The sequence below is a fragment of the Achroia grisella genome, unplaced genomic scaffold (assembly GCF_030625045.1).
Source record: "Achroia grisella isolate CSIRO2021 unplaced genomic scaffold, CSIRO_AGI_Agris_v1 utg5290, whole genome shotgun sequence".
Classification (NCBI taxonomy): Eukaryota; Metazoa; Arthropoda; class Insecta; order Lepidoptera; family Pyralidae; genus Achroia; species Achroia grisella.
The window spans coordinates 331,975-355,321 of record NW_026712918.1 but is presented as its reverse complement, the minus strand read 5'-3'; the positions used below and the strand labels follow the sequence as shown (position 1 = coordinate 355,321).

The 23,347-nt window shown below is 34.9% G+C and overlaps 1 protein-coding gene across 5 annotated transcripts in view; it reads right to left on the bottom strand.

Annotated features, from left to right (window-relative positions):
• The window catches only part of LOC131847399 (homeobox protein cut-like), a 204,487-nt gene that overhangs the window by 13,490 nt on the left and 167,650 nt on the right, over positions 1-23,347 (bottom strand). For 4 of the 5 annotated variants that reach the window (XM_059196973.1, XM_059196974.1, XM_059196976.1 and 1 more), the window contains 2 exons: positions 18,302-18,438; positions 17,278-17,790 (listed from right to left, as the gene is read on the bottom strand). In XM_059196973.1, coding sequence (XP_059052956.1) covers positions 17,278-17,790; positions 18,302-18,438 — 650 coding nt within the window. The remainder of the gene's footprint in view (positions 1-17,277; positions 17,791-18,301; positions 18,439-23,347) is intronic. The other variant, XM_059196977.1, reaches the window with a different exon arrangement.

Sequence of the window (23,347 nt, the reverse complement as noted above, 5' to 3'; positions counted from 1 at the left end):
TATCCACGTTTAAACCAAAGCATAGACAAGGCTGTACCATTCAAAGACAAAATGTATCTATAATTATGTTTTCTCTTGTCCCTTGTCCAAGCCCATTCAGCATAACTATGTAACACAAAGCTATAGATAATAACGTAGAGTTAAATAAGGTTTGATTGTGTCTACTTTCACTTTCACAATAATATGACAATTTGGTTGGGATTGCGTGATGTCTTTTGCATAAAAACCATAGAGAAGGTGCTTCTTTAGATAGAGTAGGAATCTATTGTCTGCCGGAATTTATTGGTGTGCCATCAACATCGTATGTCATCACAAGTGAAATTGTGTTAATCTGTAGATATCAAGTATTACGTATATAGACCGTATAAAAATTGCTTATAACATTTGATAATTATAGTTATATTTTTGTATTAAGTAAAATTGGAAAATAGCTCATTATAAATATCTTAATATATTCTAAATAATGGGTAGTAATATAGTTACAGAATTGAATCGTAGAACTTATGCTTTTATTATTTCTAACAAATATTTTTTATCATTCCAGATCTTCAGCTATTGGTCGCAGCATAATGTTATATGGCTTAGGACACACGCAAATAATATGGATTTCTATTGGTACAATAATTTTCTAAATCGGTTCAGTAGATGCAGAGATAACCATAGAGAAAATTCACAATCTTTACCTTTTTAATAATATACCTACACTTAATATTATTATATAGTTGTTAAAGATGGACGTAGGTACAACCAGAAATATATTTTATATTGTAAAAGTATTGTATCCCGTCCTAGTCCTCAAAAATCCCCAACGCAAAGGTAAAAACGTTAAGAGCACTCGTAGTGCGGACGTCGCTAGTTGGTAACTAGATTCAATAATCAATTTTGCGAGCTCCACGATCCCGCTGAGACCGCCATATCTGTAGTGTGCACAGAAAAAACCGATTTTTCTCTATGGTCAATGAATGTGTAATGTTGTTGAGTGATATTTTTTAATTTTCATTCTAGAAAACCGAGCGAGTTATAAAGGTTCGAAATTTAAAATTATCAATTAGAATTTCTATCGTCAACTACCATTCTTTTTTTTGTTTTGCGTCTGCCTTAAAGGAAATGCAAAGGGAACTATGCCCATACAGCCAAACAAATGACGTTCTAGTTTTAATTGACACAAACTCCTGGTTTGTTTGTTACTAGAACAAAATATTTATTGTATGAAATAGAACGAAGACGAATATTTTAGCATGGCATATTTGCAAGTAATTGTATGCATGGATTCATTTTGCAGACTTTCTCTGCATATGTAAGCCCGTCTCACTAAGCATAAAATAATATTTATATTTAAACTATGTATATAGACTCTTTTAGAATCATTACAGTTCGTTGCATTTTTTTTTAACTTGTCATAAGAGCAGTTTCAACTTTATAAAATGTAGAGTTAATTGCGCTATGCTATTTATAATTAATGATAAAAAACATTTTTATTATAATAGCCTGTAGGCATTCTATAATGGTGTGCAAAAATGATGTAAATACCTAATTTACGACTACTCCACGGATCGTTATATTAAATATTGTTTCATTATTTAATGTTAATTACTTTCTTGTACTGTAAAAAAGCATCGTGAAGAGACGGCACCGTCACTACACCGACAGACCCACGGGAGTTTATCCGTATAACTTTTAACGATAGCATAGCAAAGTTTTTTAACGAAATAACCGAATTGCCGTTAACTACGACTCGTATCTGTAATGCAGTTAGTCTCACCTGATCGTCAGACGAATTTTTTTGTACGATATACAAAATTGATTTTAAGGGGTTGACTGCGAGTTTTGCCATTATCTATTCAATTTTATACACATAATTGAGAGTTTATTATATTCTTTATTGCACAGATAATACAAAGATATTATAATGTAGAGAAATGGTGGACTTATCCCCAGAATAGATCTCTCCCATTTAACCTAAAACAGTGGGATATGTGGTACTGAGTTTAATCAAAGAGAAATTGCTTAGCGACTACATAATAAATACGTAGCAAATAGTGTATTTTTTATAGTATAGGAGACAAACGAGCTTGCAGCTCTCTTGACAAAGCAACTGCAACACGAGCTTGCAGCTCTCCTGATGGTAAGTGATTTTCTCGAAGGTTTCACTATCGTATCGATTCGGAAATGTCATTGTTGGAAGATTCCGTAAAGTGGTTGTGCGTGGCAAAAAAACCGTACGGATTTGGGACCCGAATGGAGGACAACCAATCATCCAGATGATCTATTTATAACAGGTTCCAATAATATGATAAAGATATATTTTTATTATTAATTATCTGTTCGGGTTACGAACACTGATTAGACCATTTGCTTTTGCTATTGGAAAATTTTAAAAATGAAGCTGTATTAATGTAAACATTTATTTGAAAAGAATACGAGCTACGTTTATTGTCAGTTCTTCTCATCTCGAAATCATTGACTGACGGTAGATTTGACATATCATAAGAGTCTGTAAGACCTACATGAATAAAGATATTTTGATTTTGAACGCCGCCAAGCAATGTTACAGAGCATTGATTTGTAAACGGTGTTTTATTGATTGTAGTGTCGATTGATGACGACGTAGCACGCGAACGGTAGCCATGTAGCCGCCAACGTAAGCGCTCAACCGGCATTCTTAAAAAAATAACTCGTGTCTATGGCATGTACCATAGACTCATAAATTTTTTTAAACGGAAGCATGTTCATAGATTTATAAGTATACAGCCATAATGATTTCAAACGCGGAACATCGTATCATATTACAAATAAGTTATAAATATCGTGCGGTTGCTTCCACCGAATTCTGAATTCATGGCGAAACAACGAGTCATTCATAGCCACGCATTAATCCTTACTAATTATGCAAGACAGGGAGCAAAGATGTAAAATGGTCGGTCACAAATCGCGTCCGAACTGACAGGTCAAACAACCCATCTTCTGAGACAGATCTGTGATATATTCGTCGGTTTCGCTAAGGAAACGCGCGTAATTAATTACAGGGAATAATATGTCAGGATGCACTTAATATCCTATTAAACTGTTTAGGTCGTGACGCGGTACACAAAATGGCGCCCAAGGAGAAGTTTTCGCGCCAAAACTGCTGCAAACAATTCGAGAAGACAATGCATTTGAAAATAGAAGGACTAACGTTCCACAGAATAGCACAGGCTATAACGATAATTTGTACATTCTAAAACATACATGTATTTATTTAAAAAAATAGATTTTTAGATATTTAAAATTAGATAAACCCTCTACTTAAAGATTAATTTATTGTATTGGTAATGAATATCGACGTGACAGTTAAATTTTTAACAAAACTTTAATGGATTGCATTAATTCAGATATCTGATAACTTTAATAAACATATCGTAGAAGGAGTAGATAAAGAAATTATAAAGCTTGGACACTGGCCATAGACAATGGCAGTGTAAGTTTTACGCCGATCGCATTATAATCGAAACGGAGCGTGGGCGTCGACGCAGCGGCGACGCGACGTGAGCGCGACGTATTTACGAGCCGCGCGGTTTGACGCGGCATTATTAAAATAATTACCTTTGCCTCGGCCGTCACTTGAAGTGTAACGAGATTCTCCTTTATTGTATTACTAGCTATACCCGCGACTTCGTCCGCGTGGAATTTAACTTTATCTTTCTAAAATAAAAGTAGCCTAAGTTACTCCTTATTGCATCAGCTACCTGCCAAAAAAAGTCGCGTCAAAATTGGCGCAGCCATTTCAGAGATTAGCCGGAACAAATAGACGGACAGGCAAAAATTGTAAAAAATGTTATTTTGGTGTATGTACCGTTATATTCATATGCACATAGTAAAAAACGGTTATTTCAATATGACAAACAGACACTCCAATTTTATTTATATTTAAATTATATATATATATATATATAATATATATATATTATAGTGTTAAATTACAATAAAAAATATAGCCTATATGAGCATAAGCTAAGCTGTAAAGTTTCATCAAAATCCCTGCAGTAGTTTTTGCGTGAAAGAGTAACAAACCTCTATACCACAAACTTTCGCGTTTATAATATTAATAATAATAAGATTTGGCTGCGTGTCGACTTATAATACAGATAAAAAATATAAAAAAAAATTTATGTTTAATCTGTGTTGTTTTGTATTTATTCAGTTACAGCAATGAGTATTTTCATTGACTTAGCAATATTAATGAAATAATTATGATTACATATAACTAAGTAATGAATGAATAAAATATAAAGTTTCAAAGCCGGCCTAGTTTTAGGAGAACTTTGAGAACTAACTTTGTTGTTCGCTATCCACTTTATAAAGTACTTAGTTATTATTACGACTGCATTATGTATATTTTGATATTTTATATTTACAATTTTTCTCAAGATTGACAAGATGACTGGAAGACGACTAAGCAATGCTTTTAGAAATTTCCGCAGGAGTTAATTATATGCAGATTATTCTTATTATCTCTTCTTATTCTTATACGGACGATAAGAATCCCCTCCGATCGATCCCTCGTCCAATTCAAACGGGGACCGATGTTACGACGGCCTGAGCTGTTCGAACCCCTAGCGGTGCTCTCAGACTAAAGTCGTATCCGTCAGGCGGGCCTTGGCCTAAGTCCTTCCGAGTCTTTGGAGTGCCATCTGCACTCGCCCCCTATAGTCCGATGAAGCTGTAAAGGCCAGCTGCGGCCAACAGGATTAGAGTAGTACGAAAAAAAACGACGATAAGAAAAAACATGAATTAAAACAAATCAAAATATTTTTTATTCATATAGGTCTGTTACAGACTCTTATGATATGTCAAATCTACCGTCAGTTCGGAATGATTTCGAGTTGAGAACTGACAAGAAACTCAGCTCTTATTTTTTTTCAAATATGATGTGCATGATTACAAAAATATAATGACACCAACCTAACTGAGATCTAACTCGAAACCGTTGACTTATATAGAGAACATTTCAAAGAATTTAAGAACTGTGACACCTGTAATGATTTTGAAGTTGGACCTGGGGGAGGTTGGGAAGCTGGAACCAATATTCTAAGTCACATCACATAGACGGCAATATTTTGTCGTCTTGCTGGAGATATAAAGAAACACGGATTTGAACCAGCGCTTTCAAACCGCTGAATGAATTGAACGAGCGGAATGAGTTGTCTAATTTGAATTTGAATGAAAACAGCTAATTACGTACAAGTATAAAATTTAGATGCGGTGTTTAAATGCAACAAATTTATTGCAGTTCTGAATCTGTTAAAACAACAGCTTGATCGCTATAATTTAGTGGGATCTTATTTTAGCGAGCACGTTTAACGTTAATTGTGTTAAGGATTATTACTACTTGTGCATTCTAAACCTCTAATATAACTATATTGTGGTGCATTCAACAGGAGTTAACCAGAAGAAACTGCGTGGGACCCCTGTAGCTCATTGCTAACAATATTGTAACTTAACAGGTTGACCTCTACGTATTCTAAGGGTAACCTTAGAAATAATAATCTCAGGACATTACACACAGCGCCATCTAGACCCAAGTAAAGCTAGCTAAAGCTTGTGTTATAGGTGCTAGGTCGTTGATACAAATACATAGATATATATTTTTTTCGTAAATACATACGTATTATACATAGAAAACACCCAGAGCAATACAAACAAATATATTTATGAATACAAATGTTTATGCCGTGTGAGGAATTGAACCTGCTATATTGCTAAGGCCAAATAATCCTTTAATTCCTGTTGAATGCTACAATGCGCTAACTGCTCCGACCTCATGCTTGTCATCCTCCACTGGTGCCCCGCCAGCGTTTACAGGTAGAGTATGTGGAAGCACTGTAGCATTTTGATCAAATACCTATATATACATTGGTGCCCCGCCAGCGTATATCATTAGTGTATGCACTATTCTATTATGAGCAAATATCTATATATATATAAATACTAAGGATGTACACTACAATAGTGTCAAAAAGTATATGTGTTTGGTTGTACGTCACAAAAATTTCCTCTACTTACAAAGTATCGAACATTATAATTAAACATAAAAATAGCTACATTTGGACACACTCAAGAAACTAACAATTCTGTTGGTACCTACTTATAATGTGTAATTAATTATTTTATTCTTGTATCTCAGTCTGAGAGAAATTTATTACTGGCCTCGTTTTAATGCAATTTGGCTAGTATTGCACTTGATAATAATATAATAATTATGAAGTAAAATTTTGTAATTACAATACAATATAGTAGTTTATAAATGCCTCAAGACACACAGAGATTGAAATTTACTGGACAGAGATAATTTTGTACAGACTATTAGGATGTACACTTTGTACCTTAGCCTTCTAACTTTTCAATAAAATACATTACTCTATTAAATAGTTTATTTTTGAAACAAGTGGCAACTCTTTGCAACTCATTTATAAATTGAAAGGGATCTAGATGTATTTACGGACGATTTACGTTGGCGGGGCACCAGTGGAGGATAAGTTGAATGACGTCAGGTCAGTTCAATCATGACAAATTCACCAGGAATTTAACACGATGGATTCTAGGGGGAAGGAGGAGGACGTGGAGGTCAACCTGACAATCCCCATTAACAATCCCCTTCCCCCGAATTTAGATATGTTGGAATGTACATACGGTGTGCCAACCATTTTGGCTATTGCTTGCTCTAAGATGATAAAGAAACTTATCAGCTATATTGAGATCAAGTAGAAACAGATGTGAGGACAAGAATACAGATAATTATGTTTATTTCGCTCATCTCGAGTCGTCGTCGCGTCCCACTGTTTAACAATTAGGTATTATTATACCATACGGTCAGTTAGGCATGAAATCATAAAACAAATAATGAGACATGGTATTATAGACATAAATATTCCTGTAAAGAGCCCTGATTGCTTCGTCGGAAGGCATCAAAGCGGCCGCGGTGCGTCGTGCATTCTTCACGAAATTACATCTTAACCTTACACTAGAGTTTTGCGCTACTCGCCAACAGATGGCGTTACTTGTAGATCGTTGCGCGCATACCGAACTTTTTATTTGGTCCTCACCCGAGTTATTTCAGCGTAAATGCTCTTAAACGGCTATTTGGTTTTTCAAAGGTGCTTTCTAAGTGGCTGCCGTTGCGAGACTTTTTGCGGGAAATGTCCTTTGTAATAATACTTAGTAATAATTGCGCCGTAAATTAAATGTCTGGCGCGGCTAGCGTAATTTTCATAAGTTTACGCGCGAGATCACTGACCGGGGAATAGTTGTTTATGGTTTCATTTGTGTAGTTATTAATCTCGTTATTAAGTTTTCGTTTGCACCACTTGTCGACAGATGGCAGTGTTCTCCTGTCAATAGAGATGTTTTACGAATTTATTATCGACATTTTTTTCTTCCTCATTTTTGTTAAGTTATTGTAAAATTTGGATATCGATATCCTTCTAAATATGTGTAACAACACTTTTTTTATACGATAATTCATGTGGGCACAAACTTTGGCCCCTAACTCCGCCCGTCCCAATGTATCGAGTAATTATTATGTGATTATCAGTCGTTCGCCGGATTTTCGTGTTTGTTCAAAACTTTATGATTTATGAGAGATTGACCCGTTTGTTTCAACATGTTGGAAATACCCTAATGAAGGCGGGCCCGTATTTTCGCACTTTGTTCATCGGGCCTCGATTAAGTATGTTATTGCTGATAACAAACTGTCTAAGGCGAAATGAAATGAATATAGCTTTTGTGTCTTTGGTTTGACAGTTGCTGAATGGTTTATGGTTTGATAAGGGAGCGGTTGTTTTTTTATAACTGGTGTTGCAAACAACCTGGTGGTATGTAGTAATGTCGCCTATATACCTACATGCGTTACCATTCTGGAGAACTACGAAGTCATACTTCAGTACCCTGTAATTTCACTGCCCTATCTCACCCTTCACCAAAACACAGCTTGCAAAAGCAACTCTATGGCGGTTTAAATAGGGCCTATAAACGCAGACGACTGTACAAAGTCCATAGATATTTGTTGCATCCAATGCTCCGTCAACTAAACAAGCATTTGAAATTCAATCATACAATTTGAAATTCCACAATTTGAATAAATTTAAATTTCGAATTACTATTTCGTTCGACGGCCATATTTTGATATTATTGCATTCGAAATTCAAATTCGAATCGGTTCGCGGTCGAGCGTGGTCGCGTTCCAAAGTTGCGGACCGAAGATGCTAACTTCCCATCCATTTGCGTTCGATGTCCTTTCGCTTCGAGTCCGAGTGTATTAGTGCACGGTTAATACACTTGCCAACTTCCAAACTTTGCTCAGTTTTAAACGCTTGTGACAGTCCCCCGCACGGAGTTTCTGGACGTGACCTGCCATTGATAACTTATTGCCTTCAACTCTTGCGACACGTACGTAATGCATTCTGTCTGCCATTATGTCGCCGCATTTTAGTGTCCGCAGTCAATATATAATTTATTATTTGCATAGATATTTGAACTTAGTTAGGAAAACAAATTTTCATGTACATCTCATTTTATGTTATTATTATTTTGTGTATCTCAAACGTTAAAATAACAGCTACCCGCCCCGCCTTCAATTACTATCTGTTACAATATACATTAAAATCCGTTGCGTTGTTGAAAATATCTAAGCGAAAAGACACTGGAAGCAACTAGTAACATTTTCAATTACATTTGTTATACATATGTATATATATCTATTATACATATATATAATAAATACAACTTAAAAGAGTTTGCTTACGAATGCAAAACATTAACAAAATACAAAATAATTTCTAATAACAAATCCGAGCAGACAAAAGCACAATTGAATATTAAAATTTGCTTAGCGTTAAACTAAGAGCACTATAAGGGGAGTTTAGAGTAAAGGAGCATCGAGGACGCTTAACTTCGGGCATAAAGCCTTTGGCGGGTGTCCTGCGCCGGCCGATAGTGGCCCATTGAAAATAGATTTTCACGCTACGCTTCAACCGCTTTCGAGAGGCGAACTTTGTCCAAACATTGCCGCATGCGAGTTTTGTACACATCTTCGATTATTCCTATTTCGAATATTGCTTCGAAATTCGAAATTCGAACAACCAAGTGTTTCATTTATCTTGGAATATTCTTTAAAAATTTGAAAATCGAACAATCAAGTGTTTCATTTATCTTGGAATATTCTTTAAAAATTTGAAAATGGAACCACTAAGCGTTTCACTTATCTGTGATTACACCTTTTTCGAATATTCTTAACAAAAATTATTCATTCATTCATTATAGTTCATTCCACAATCTAAATGTATAAAAATTATACATTTAGATTGTGGAATGAACTACCTGCCGAGGTTTTCTCGAGAGACTACAGCATGTGGTTTTTCAAGAAGGCTAGGCTACTTAAGAGTCATGTGACACCTCTGGTGTTTCAGGCGTCCATAGACTACGGTAACCGTTTACTGTCAGATGGGCCATATGCTTGTTTGCCATCTACGTGATATAAAAAAATTGAAAATCGAACCTAAGTGTTTGACTTAGGTATAAATATTTGATAATTAATTTTTCGAATATTCTATATAAATTTAAATTTCGAACCGCGACGCGTTTCAATTTTAAAATATAACTAAACTTGGAACAGAGGCGTTTTTAAAATAGGAACGTTTGAAATACGTTAATTAAAATGGAACGTGGTTTTCAATCTATTTATGGAACATGTCTTTTCGAGTAATGTGAACGCATGCAAAATGCTTTTGCTGTTCTTTTGACGGTTTGAAGACCTCATTGTCGGGTGGTAAGGTCGAGTTTCGATCCCGATCGATTGTAACCAACGTTTAAAACGTTCTGGCTTGGACATTTCATCACTGAACCGTGTTAGCAGTAATAAGAGCAATAATTGTAACCACTATAACTATAGTTAATTGGACCGAAGGATTAAGTGAATAAATAATGCCCGGTTAACTTACACTGACGCTTAGAGAGCAAAAACAGCGCTTTCACAATGTTGTATGCTTGATACGCAGATGTATGGGCAGATACGTAATGAATTTAGTTACGGTCTATTGTTATTTAATCTGCTTCTGATAATTAAGGCGGGAAATGTTAGTTTCGATTTAGGCAGTGTACAACTTACAAGTAAAAAAGTTGTTACAATTCACTTTTTATTTGTTGATGCATTTTGTACTTTATTAAGTATTATAATAACTTTGGTATTTAAAGTATGGTGTTTGGTATTTATAACGTTTTGCTATTGTAATAATAGTACTAAACTAAATATGTAGGTTATATTGAGAATAAATTTAAAAAGTTGAAAAAAGCAATTCGTTTAAAATCGTAATTGAAACCGAGATGCTTATTGTTATTTTTATTTAAAATAAGCATTTAACTTAAATGACAAGTTTTTATACAGATTAATATAAATAATAAATATAAAAAATAATTTAATTACAAATTGCAATTTAAAAATATAATGCACATAAGATTTCGTTATCTTGCCAATATCTATAATTTTATGCAATGGATACTAGTTGTTTTGCCATGTTGCTCATCACAAACCATTATCTCAACGTCTAAATGAACGATAGCTGCCTGCTGCGGCGTGTAGAAAAAAAAGTAAAAAAAGGCTAACATTATGTAGATGGCGTATGGGATATTGTGTTTTCTTATAATTAATTAATTTTTTATCGTCTATTAGAGTAAGCATCAATTGATTTAATTTGTTGGTATATAGACTCTTTGGGGCTTTTTCAAGATTTTCTTAAGACTCTTGTAGTATTTAAAGAAATTTGTAATATATTTGAATTTTTCATCTCAACAAAAGCAGACTAATTATGTTATAGTAGAAAATAAAGTCCCCGTCTCTGTATGTTCACTTAGGTATATCTTTTAAATTACGCAACGGATTTCAATGAAGTTTTCAGCAATAGATAGAGTGATTTAAAAGGAACGTTTATATGTACAATACATGTGTGTTATAGTACAGAAAAGACGGAGAAATTCAAAGATTTATAAACCGTGCGAAGCCGGGGCGCGTCGCTAGTATGTACTAACTTAACTACTAATACATGGGTAAAATATCTATTTAAGTATGACAATGCATAAATAGAAGATAAACAAACATCCGAGCAAGCAAACTACCTATTTTATATTCTTTTCGCGTATTCGAATAACAAGCGACAGAGTGATATATATTCTTATGTCTACACTATTTAATGAAACCTCTTTTGTAGCGTTAAGCCGATTCAAATTATATTTTTTATCAAGAATATTACCGCGAAATTTGAATATAGAACCAGTGTTCTATATTCAAATTTCGCGGTATTGTTCGGTACCTGTATTAGTGAAATAAAGATTATATTTTATCAAGAATATTGCCGCGAAATTTGAATATGGAACACTGATTGTTCTAAACTTGTATTAGTGATATAAAGATTACTTTTTATCAAGAATATTAGCGCGTAATTTGAATATAGAACAGTGTTTGTTCGGTACCTGTATTAGTGATATAAAGATTATTTTTTTACTAACAATATTGCCGGGAAATTTGAATATAGAACACTGATTGTTCAGTACCTGTATTAGTGAAATAAAGATTATATTTTATCAAGAATATTGCGGCGTAATTTGAATATAGAACAGTATTTGTTCGGTACCTGTATTAGTGATATAAAGATTATTTTTTTATCAAGAATATTGCCGGGAAATTTGAATATAGAACACTGATTGTTCGGTACCTGTATTAGTGAAATAAAGATTATTTTTTTATCAATAATATTGCCGGAAAATTTGAATATAGAACACTGATTGTTTGTTACCTGTATTACTGAAATAAAGATTATTTTTTTATTAACAATATTGCTGGGAAATTTGAATATAGAACACTGATTGTTCGATACCTGTATTAGTGAAATAAAGATATTTTTTTCATCAAGAATATTGCCGCGAAATTTGAATATAGAACACTGATTGTTCGATACCTATATTATTGAAATAAAGGTATTTTTGTTTATGGTAACTTATTATTGGACCCATCATTTGCAAGCCTCTATAACCGTGACGTGTGAACGTCGAACTACCAACAGTTTCGCAATGAACGGACAGGACGAGCGTATGCATTATGTATATGTATCGTGGGAACTGGGAAATCGTGGAAATACGACGCCATAACAACGCGAAATGACATGTTGTTGATTGTATAGGAATTAAGCTTAGGACATACGTACATACTTACTGTACAGTTACGCTAATCACCTATTGCATAGACTATTAGTTGAATAGTCTATGACTACTCTATGATTTTGATAATACTACAATCTACTCATTAATCAAACTGAAGCGTCTTTATATAGTAACAATACCATTTTAACAATTACAGTATCTATTTTGTCACTTTCCGTGGCATTGAGATAATAATTTGAAAGAAAAGGACAGAAAAATTTGATTGTAAAGTTTTATAAATTGTTATTTTTAAAAAAGTAATAATTTGTATTCATTGGTGGTTTAGTTAGGCTAATTAATAGCTTTCTCTCATGGAAAGAGACTTGTACTGAATAGTGGGATTAATGTAACGTGAAACATTATACAAAATTATAGATGTATAGTAATTATCCTATGCATCACAAAATGCGATAAAAAGTATAAGTATCAAAATGTTAAATACACATTTTTAATTGCAATTTGAAAAACGAATATCAACAGCGCAATTCCAGGAATTAAATATGATAGACACCATAGACACCTTGCGCAGGACGGAAGACAAAAACGGGTATTATTTTAACGCGGGAATTTCTGCGCGTGACGAAACGTCATTGAATAGTGAAAGTGGTGTTTATGCGGTTGTACGCTCGTAAATTGGAAAGCATTATACAGTGGCTGTCACCTTTCCACCTGCGAGATATTGACGGAGCGTATACGATGTTTTTCCCGCCATATACGGGTCAAACGAAATGATACTTTAAAAAAAAACCCGCGAATAATGCACGAACTTTGCGTGTCTCTTTAAGTAAATGCGTTTAACGAAACGATTTTATAATGCAACTAGCTGCGACTTCATCCGCGTGGAATTTAACTTTATTTTTCTAAAATAAAAGTTGCCTAAGTTACTCCTTATTAAATCAGCTAACTGTTAATAAAAGTCGCGTCAAAATCGGTCCAGCCATTTCAGAGATTAGCCGGAACAAAAAATATTGTAAAAAATGTTATTTTGGTGTATGTACCGTATTTATATTGATAAGCATGTAGTAAAAAACGGTTATTTAAATATTACAAACAGACACTCCAAAATTATTTATATGTATAGGTTAAAGAATCTTTAAAAATGTCTATTCAAAAGAGCAACACACAAGTTTCTTGCTCATTCTTCTTGTGATGAATCTGCATTCCGAATGAGTGGTAGAATCAAAATATGACTATTAAAAAGTGCTTGTAATGAGTTTATTTGAATAAAGATTATTTTTGTTTATTTCTATTTCTATTTACAATGTGTTTTAACATAAATTCAATTAGAGAAATAATTGGTGATTTTATTTGCAATTATTAAATTAATATCGTTTTGTTTAGATGATGAATTTTGATGAATATAGTTTTATTTCTATTTTTAGGTCTCTACAAGATGTAATGTCAGGGTTCAATGATTTAAGTGAGTACTACAGTAATTGCTTTTTTTAAATATTAATTAATCATTATTAAGTTGTTGGACCCTAGCCAAATGGACATTGAAAAATAACCGAAACTTATTCTGAGACTTTATATATATATTTGTCTACGTAAGTACATTTTAGGCATGCTTATATGCTTTGTAATCTGTATCAAATCAAATCAAAATGTATATTTCTTTTATCTATTTTCTGTTTCATGGAAAGGCAAAAGGACTCAACCCATACAGCCATAACAAACAAATCAAAATATATATTTTTTTTTTCGGTTTTTCCGTTTCAGGGAAGGCAAAAGGACTCAGCCCATACAGCTATAAAATATCTTTATTCATGTAGGTCTATTACAGACTATTATGATATGCCAAATCTACGTTCAGTTCGGAATGAGAATAACTGACAAGAAACAGCATCAAACGAGCTCGTACATGATTATTAAAATATGGATTACTTTTTTAGAAGCCTGTTCTTATATATGTACATATATCTAAATTATTAATTTGATTGGTATGCCGTTTAATTGCAATAGGTTGGATGGTAATACGCCTCAATTACGGTGGTAGCGAGATACCATTCCCACGCGGAGTACTTCATTATTGGCTGGTAGCGTGACGTGACTGTCATTACGTGGTGATACCGTCTACCATCCATAATGACCAGGTCTATATAGTCATACTATTGCCAATATATATGGTAAATAATTACAAGATTTATATTTTTATTTATAGAATAGAATAACATGTATTTCTAGGTCTATATGCCAATAGATAGTCTGATTTGACAGCCTCAATGGTGTAGTGGTTTAACACACTGTATTATTTCTTATGGTCGCGGGTTCGATACCTCGCGCTATATAAATATTTGTATTCATGAGTATGATTCTTTGGTATTTGTGTTTTCTATTTATGTTACGGGTTCGATTCCTCGCAGAGTACAAACATGTATTCAAGAGTTTGATTGTTTGTATCGGTCTGGGTGTTCTCTATGTATATTGTTGTATATGTAGGGTTATTATAGGTAACTAAATCTTCTATATGTTAAAATTGAGATCGGATTCTTCTATTCTAATTGTTTACCATAAATATAGTACATATCTAATCTATGTACATCTATAGATAACTATACAATGTTTCCGTTACAAGTACAAAAATCACTAGTCTATGGTATTGTTAAACTTCCGGCGTTTAACGATAACTATAGACAATGCCATCTTAGTTTTTTTTTGCTATAAAACATTAAGGTACTGGTACGATGTGTTGGAACAAAAATATTAACAAACTTTTTTTTTAATTTATAATTATTACAAAATAACACTTAGGTAATAAATTTGATATACAAGTGAATAAAATTAGATGGTTATAGATTCTACAATAGACCAATACAAAACTGGGCACGACGACTGCGAGCGAAACAAATTCAAAAGAATTCTAATCGTATAAACAGAGCCTCGTGTAATTCCGTCGAAAATAAGAAAACCGGAACCCTTCCGTATTATCTGAAATTCAATCTATTTGAGCTCATCCCTATCGATGGGAAATCCCCGACAAAAGCTAATACACGACAGTCCATTGTCTTCCGCAGATTTATACTTTGTCCTGCATTGTCATTATTGTGTACACCGCTTTACAATGAGACCCGTTCTTTTTAATTCTCGAATTTTCCGTTGTCGTTCGTATTACGTATACCAACATTGGGATTTGAATTTCGAACGTGATAGCAATATTGCTATTCTAACAATAAATTTTAAATTAAGAATTATTCTACAAAATCAAATAGAAACGAGATGTATTCTATTTTTGAAGTATTTTTTAAATTAGGAATTATATTATTCTAGAACATTCAATAGTGACGAGTTGTATTCTATATTTGAATACCTACGTGCAGTTTATAATAAAATGACGTCACAATTGTAACGTATTTGTGCAAATTGAAATAGGTATTCTATTATATCGAATGTCTCTTTGTCAGTCAAGTTTTGTGGTTTTTCAGTAAGATAATTTTAAATTGCTGTGGAATTCATTATTATCGTATTTAATAAATTATATTAGATTCTTGGCTATCTGTAAAATAAGTAGCTTTTAAAAATAGAATTTTGGGATCACATTTGTAAATGCCCTGCTCAATGAAATTCCAATGTAAAGAAAGGAACAAATTGGTTAGGCGTTGGATTTAAAATTGTAAAATATTATAGCAATGGATCCCCCATTGCTATAAATATTATTTATAGATATAAATACATACAAAACGTTACAGATTTGTATAGTAACTGCCAATTTCAAATAATAATAAAACAAAAATAATAATAATGAAATACCACAAAATCTGACATCGCATAGAGATAGCAAAGTCGCCATTTTATTTAAGGACTGAATAGATAGTGAGGTGAGTAGTCGTCGCTAGATGCGTGTCCGCTTACTTTTCATTGTTAGCAACACCAACAGTCCGGTGTACGGACGTTGTTACTGCTCGGGGACCGATAATATATTGCGGCCAGTGTTGTCGCTTTATAAAACGAACCTTCGTGTTGCCAATTGCAACTATCATATTTTATTGCAACGTTGAAAACGTAATTTTAGTTGTATACAATAACGATACTAAAAATTTAAAAGTAATTACGTTCTGTTTATACATTATTGAGCGTTGCATTTCTGAAAATCAAATCTTAAATGTCTTAAAATAAAGTCCTAAATGAATTGACATTACATTAATTACAAAGTAAGTAATAAAGGTAAGAAAGATACGTACAAATGTAATTGAAAGAAGAAAATAATAATTGTAAGGCAATTATATGAACTTGGTTTGATTTATAAAAAGAAAGAAATAATAGTAACTTGTATTCAAACGATAAATTGGAATAATAGAACGAAAGCCCCGGAGGAGCGCGCTCGCTTGACCATGTCCCCTACAATGCACCCCACTCCCAACTTTACCCCCCTTTATTACGGGGGTGGAAACACTGATCTTTCGCGCTAGGAGACAGGATAGAGTCAGGACATAGACAAAGGAAGGGAGTAAAATCGAAAATAGGTTACAAATAAAAAATAACAAAAAAGTGCGGTATTAATTAAGTAAGCTAAAGTAATGACTATTATTGAATAATCATTAAGTGATCGACCAACGTTAAGTAGACAATATAAGAAGTGTTTAGAAACAAGTTGTTTATAACGTTTAATGGCCCCAAAGTAAACATCTCTAATATCTCTGCATTCTTCCCGTGATTGATGAGCCCTATTGTCAGGTAGACTCGACAACCGCTGATAACGGGTAACGCGCCAAACCATTCGGAAGATTGAGCTAAAGGGGCGGAATTGATCTATGACTAAATACGCCATCGCTGGATTCCATCATAACGTACGGTTGATATCAACTTGTTAGGCACATAGAATTAGGACTGACAAATTTCGAAATAGTTCCAAATTTGAATTTTGAACAAAAAAGGTCAATTCTTTTTTTAAATGCTAAAAAGTGATTCACACAGCTATTGTTGTCTATTCCTAACCAGTCACTCATGAGGGAGTTAATTGGATTATAATACATATTAAATAAACTATGGACAAATAATGAACGTGTAACGTCTGGTTAGAAACATACGAACAACTGCAACATTTATATAGTGTACCTTTTTTAGGAATAAGCGACTTGAGTAGCATCACGGCGGCCTCGTCGCACGCCCACGCGTGCATTTTCCTGTACGAGTCGCGACCTTTCTCCGTCAGCTTATCCCAGGGCTTCGGCTTCGAGAGCAGCTCCGACACGGTCCCTTGCGACAGCCCGAGCACATACTTGGCGAACAGTCTCTGTCCAATGTTATGGACCGATAGCAACTCCCGGACCCGTCGGCTGATGTGTAGCGTGTCCAAGTTGGTGTTCGCATATTTGTCCATGTTATATCGGAGCATCTCCTGAAGTCTCGCTTCCATCGGGTCGCCTTTCGGTATCAGGGAGTCGCCCAGGCGTCCGACTAGCGCTCCGGGCGGGAGCGGGCCCATGTCCTCCGCGAATCTGTAAGGGCGGTGCTCCTCGAAGCGGAACGGGCTCGGCGGCGGCAGCGGAAGTGGCGTGGGCCCGTTGTTGTTATGATGCGTGGTGTTGTTGTTGAGGGGGGGCGGCGTGCTGGGCCACTCTTCAGCACCTGCAGTGAGAGCACGGTTACGCGGGAACACGAGGAGCGAGGGCTGGGGGTAGGGATGCGGGGGCCGGGGGACAGGGTTCCACGCACGCTCGTAAGCGTCGCAACCATTCGGCAACGATGTACGAATGTATAATGCGCACGCGGCGTCTCTTATGTTTGCATGCTCCGAATTCTAAGCCTACGTTTGTAACGATTACGCGCGTCCGTGAGCGGCATGGTGACGGCAGAGGTGGTGGGAACTGGACGGTCCTCGTACTCCGCGCGTCGGACACAGAAAAGTGAAGCGAACACGAACTAGCTACGGACAACACAGGGTTACATCGATTGCGCGATCGATCGGGACGACGACATATCGATACGAATCGATTCGTTGATCGAATCGGTACACTGATTGTTACAACTTGACTGAAACCGACAAAATTAAGTTCATCTATGTTATATAAGTGTGTATAGGGTGTGTTAAGGTCAAGTTAGGCTGGTCAAGTTAGAACAATCGTGTGATCGTGGGTACCTGTGTCTCGGCGCTCGGTGCTCCGCTCGCGCTCAGCTGAGCTGCGCTCGTGTGGAGGTGCAGGGGGCGAGCGCAGCGGCTCTGGCTTCCGCTCTAATGACCGCTCGCTCGGCCCCAAGTCCAGAGACCTGAGCATGCTGCAACAAACACAAGTAATGTGAATACATTGATTGTACTATAGAGATCATCTGGTTTTGAAATTAATGAATAATAGATTTATGAAAAATCTAATAACTTTGTTATGACAACAAAAACATATTACTAATAAATGTTTAATTATTATTCATCCGTAATACCTCCAAATATTAACCCCCATAGTAGTTTAACTTCAATCGAAACGTTCAGATCTCGTATAGCATCGCATAACGAACGTATAGTATCTATAAAATTACATCGAATACGGAACAGCAATTCCATTATCATATTTTGCCGATCGGATAATTGTAATGTAGTCTAAAATTCCACCATAAAGTACAGTGTTCGCAATAGAAAACGCTACCTAATCAGGACCGGGTCACCTTCGGTACACCTTAATAAATTGAGCGAAAGTGAATTGATTAAAACCATTCCAGGTGAATTAATTAAGTATTTTAATTAATAGGATATGCCGGTGCCCTTATTGGCAATATTCCTTTCATAAATTTATTAAGATTGAACCCTTTGAGGGGTCCTTGGGCCGTTCGGAGATAAGACCCCACTAATAATGGCGTTTAACGTAGACCAATGCTTTACTGTGCTCTGATTAGCAATGGTTGTTACGATTATGTATGTTTGTTTTTATCTGATCACCTCTGTTTCATTCGGGTGATACTATATTAGAAATTTCTAAGTCATTTCGATGACCTCGGTGGTCTAGCGGTCGTCTGATGGTCGCGGGTTCGATTCCTCGCACGGCACAAACATTTGTATTCATGAGTATGATTGTTTGTATCGGTCTGGGTGTTTTCTATCTATAATATGTATGTATTTACGAAAAAAAAATCTATGTATTTGTATCAGTTATCAAAGACCCATAACACAAACTTTAGGTAGCTTAACTTGGGTCTAGATGGCATTGTGTAAGTTGTCCTGAGATTATTATTATTATTTTCATTATCATCATTACATAGTATAAAACAAAGTCGCTGTCGCTGTCTATCCGTCCCTATGTATGCTTAAATCTTTAAAACTACGCAACGGATTTTGAAGCGGTTTCTTTTAATAGATAGATTCAAGAGGAAGGCTTATATGTATAATACGTGTACATCTGTGCGAAGCCGTGGCGAGTAGTTAGTATAGTATAAAATTAAGTCGCTTCTGTTGTCTGTTCGCTTCGATCTTTTAAACTACGCAACGGATTTTAATGCAGTTTTTAGCAATAGATAGAGTGATTCAAGAGGAAGGTTTATATGTATAATACATGTACACCCGTGTGAAATCGGGGCGAGTAGCTAGTTATAAATAAAATACAGCCCATTTTACTCGTTGATAACTTAACTTTTTTTAGGTGATACAATTTTTTTAATTAGCCATGTCTTTCTCGTTACAAAAAAATAACTTGTCCTCTTCTATATGCAAATTACTTCATATATAAATACTTGATTACTTGAATGACGAGTGTGCATGGCAATAGTTGTTCATGCACTGAATTTTCATTTAATGTTAGACATAGACACCTATATAAATATACATTGTAAATAAACTGGCTTTAAAAAAAAAAGTAATTCAATTGAGTTTCTTGCCAGTTCTTCTCAATTGGATCTATATACCGAACTGGACGGTAGGGAAAAAAATAAAATTATAATGTAAAAATTTGACGTTCATAAGCGGCTAAAATGTCCTACATGAATAAATGATTTTTGAATTTGAATTTGAATTTGAATACATATATTTAAATTAAGTAAGTTGCACTCTATTATACGTATTGATTTATTCCTTACTGTACCATATAATAGTAATGAACAATCAACTGTAATTAAAACTATTTGCGTTACAGAACCGGATTTAACCGGATATATCCGTCAACCAGTCGCTGGATAAATAGTTTTCGGATCTTTCAATCGACTTGTGCATATAGTTATTTGCGACCAATCGGGCGACTAGTCGAATATCGATATGCAGAGCTCAAGATTTTCACACCTCCGACAATAGGGTTGCACCTTAATTACGATTTAATATATCGCCAATTATATCGTTGATCGGTACAATACGACCGGATTGGGGAGTTGCAGTAATTGCGCACCTGTGAGCACGTGGGGCACTTCGGGCCCCGGTTGTGTAACCGGAGTTGTTCATTTGTTTAACTCTACATTTAGTATGGATGCATAGAGTTAATTGAACAAGCGAAGACGCGTCATCTTGTCTTACAATATGTAGTTCCAGTTAATGTTTATATAATCAATTTCTACTTATTTCTTTGTTCAATTTACTTCATTTCTATATTGTAGATACTAACTTACTAATATTATAAACGCGAAAGTTTGTGAGTATGGATGGATGTTTGTTACTCTGTCACGCTAAAACTACTGAACGGATTTCGATGAAACTTTACAGTAATGTAGCTTATACATGGTCACTCTATTCTCCCAAATTTGAATTTTAAAAACTATATTTATTGTAAACATGTTCCACTATTATTTGAAACAAATACGAGCTGAGTTTCTTGTCAGTTCTTCTCATCTCGATATCATTCCGAACAGACTCTTATGATATGTCAACGGTAGATTTGACTTATCATAAGAGTCTGTAATAGATCTACATGAATAAAGATATTTTGAATTTGAAAATTTGAACATGAACATAATATATAGGCTACAATTTAAAAAGATATTATGTAAATTATGCGAAATATAGTTCTATAAAATTTTGTGGTGAATTTATCATAATGGGCTAAGTAAGATAACCTTATGCTTCTTCTATCATCCTCCACTGGTGCCCCGTCAGCATAAACTGTAAGCACAGACGGGTACACGGTTCTATAATCGATGACGACCTCGGTGGTCTAGCGGTCTAGTACACCGCTTTACGTCCGATGGTCGCGGGTTTGATTCCTTGCACAGCACAAACATTTGTATTCATTAGTATGATTGTTTGTATCTGGGTGCTTTCTATGTATAATATGTATTTACAAAAAAAAATATCTATGTACTTGTGTCAGTTACTTGTTATCTAGTACCCATAACATAAGCTTTAGCTAGCTTAACTTGGGTCTAGATGGCTCTGTGTGAATTGTCCTGAGATTATTATTATTATTATAATCATCCATAAAAAAAATATCTAGGAGTAGAGAATACTCTAAGAATAAAATATCATTTCAAATATCGAACAAGTTTAATTTTTTTTCTACATTTCCTTTTTCGGACAATATTCGTTTCGCGCCAACCGCCCGTAGTGTTGTGCTGACTTTAGCAAACATTGTGTTTGGAGTTTTACGTTTTCGAGTTTTACGATGTTCCCGAATAAATACGTTATAAACGCGAGTCCCGTGTACTGGTAACTCCGTGACATAGTTATGTTTTACGCGAACGGGGAAGTGGGTGAGCGTCTATGATAGCTTAGAGTTTTAATAGCATGCCGAGCAGCGGCGGCCGTGGAGCCCTTGTTTGTTTGTCCGCAACTTTTATAATATGCGTGCGTTTTATCGGCGAAACACCGCGTATCCATAACTAGAGGTTTATTATTAAAAAAAAAAAGTCAAATAAAGACAATGACAAATGATTTTTTTTTATAAAACTTATCATCGGTTTGTTTGTATTTGATTTGAATATGTTTTTTGTATGTATAATTGTATTTTGATTTTATCATTTTTATACTGAAAGTTTATTTATGTCTAATATCTTTTGGTATATGTATTATTTAACAAAATTAAGTTATATAAAGTAAAACAAGAATTAATACATATGTACATACATTATCAGTTGTACCTATATTGAAATCATTACAAATTTTAAAACGTTTAAAATTAATTTCTTATACAAAATACTAATAATCGTCTCCAAGACGTTCATGTTCCGGGCGGAAGCTTAAAAGCATCTTTGTCTTGCCCAAAAGCCTTCAGTTAAGGCTGTGTAACACACTGAATATTTTATGTGCCGAACCGATGTGGGCCCTCCTTAGTTTATTACAGGTTTTTGAATTAATTAACTCGTTATAACTCGCACATTTTCATTAGATCAGAACATGCAAAGTGCATAGTTTGCGTTGCAAAATTAAAGTAGTTATCTGTTCTCTTCATTACACTGTGCCAGGAAGGTAACTCTGCAAATCTTTATCTAAATATTGCATATCTATTGATTAATTCAGCGGCTTTCATCTTTGGGAGCAACTCAACAGGAATTCCTAATTTATTAATCAATATCGAAACATCCTTCTGTCGGATTCCCCTAGCCGTAACTAGAAATATGTCTTTGAAATCTCTCTTTAAGGGGTGAAATTTTCAACCCCTTAGTCACAGAATGCGATTCATTAATCAAAAACGTGGCACAGATTCTCAATATTTCAAAGTTGGCATCGAATTCACGTCGATCAGAATCACGATACGCTCGATGTGGTCGAACAATGACGTTGACGGAGCACAATCGAACATTATCAGTCAAATCATCGGTCGGCGATAACGCGGCTCCGCCCAGTTCCGAACGAGTGACCAATCGATTGGTCAATACGATAACAGTTACGCCTTTCGAATCGTTCACGTACGGAACGGTGCACAACACTGTTCCACATTCAAATTTCGAACACCGTGTAGGTACTGAGAGCGATACGCGTCATTGGCTCCGGCCGTTCCAGTACAAAGCCACTATTGACATGTCGCTCAGTTTTCGGAATTTAAAATTATGTCTTATTCAAACGTTTAAACGACGAAAGCAACATTGTGTCAACATATTGTAAAAAGCTTAGGACCGACCAGTATTCTTTTTATGGCATCAAAAAACGTCGGGGAGCGTAAATTAGTTGATAATTTGTGTGTGACAGTGTGAGGCTAAACTTTCGTTAAATGTAAGACAAACATCGCCTAAGCAAATGGAGACAGGTGTCCGCGATAGGCCCTCGCCATATTGATATATAGGA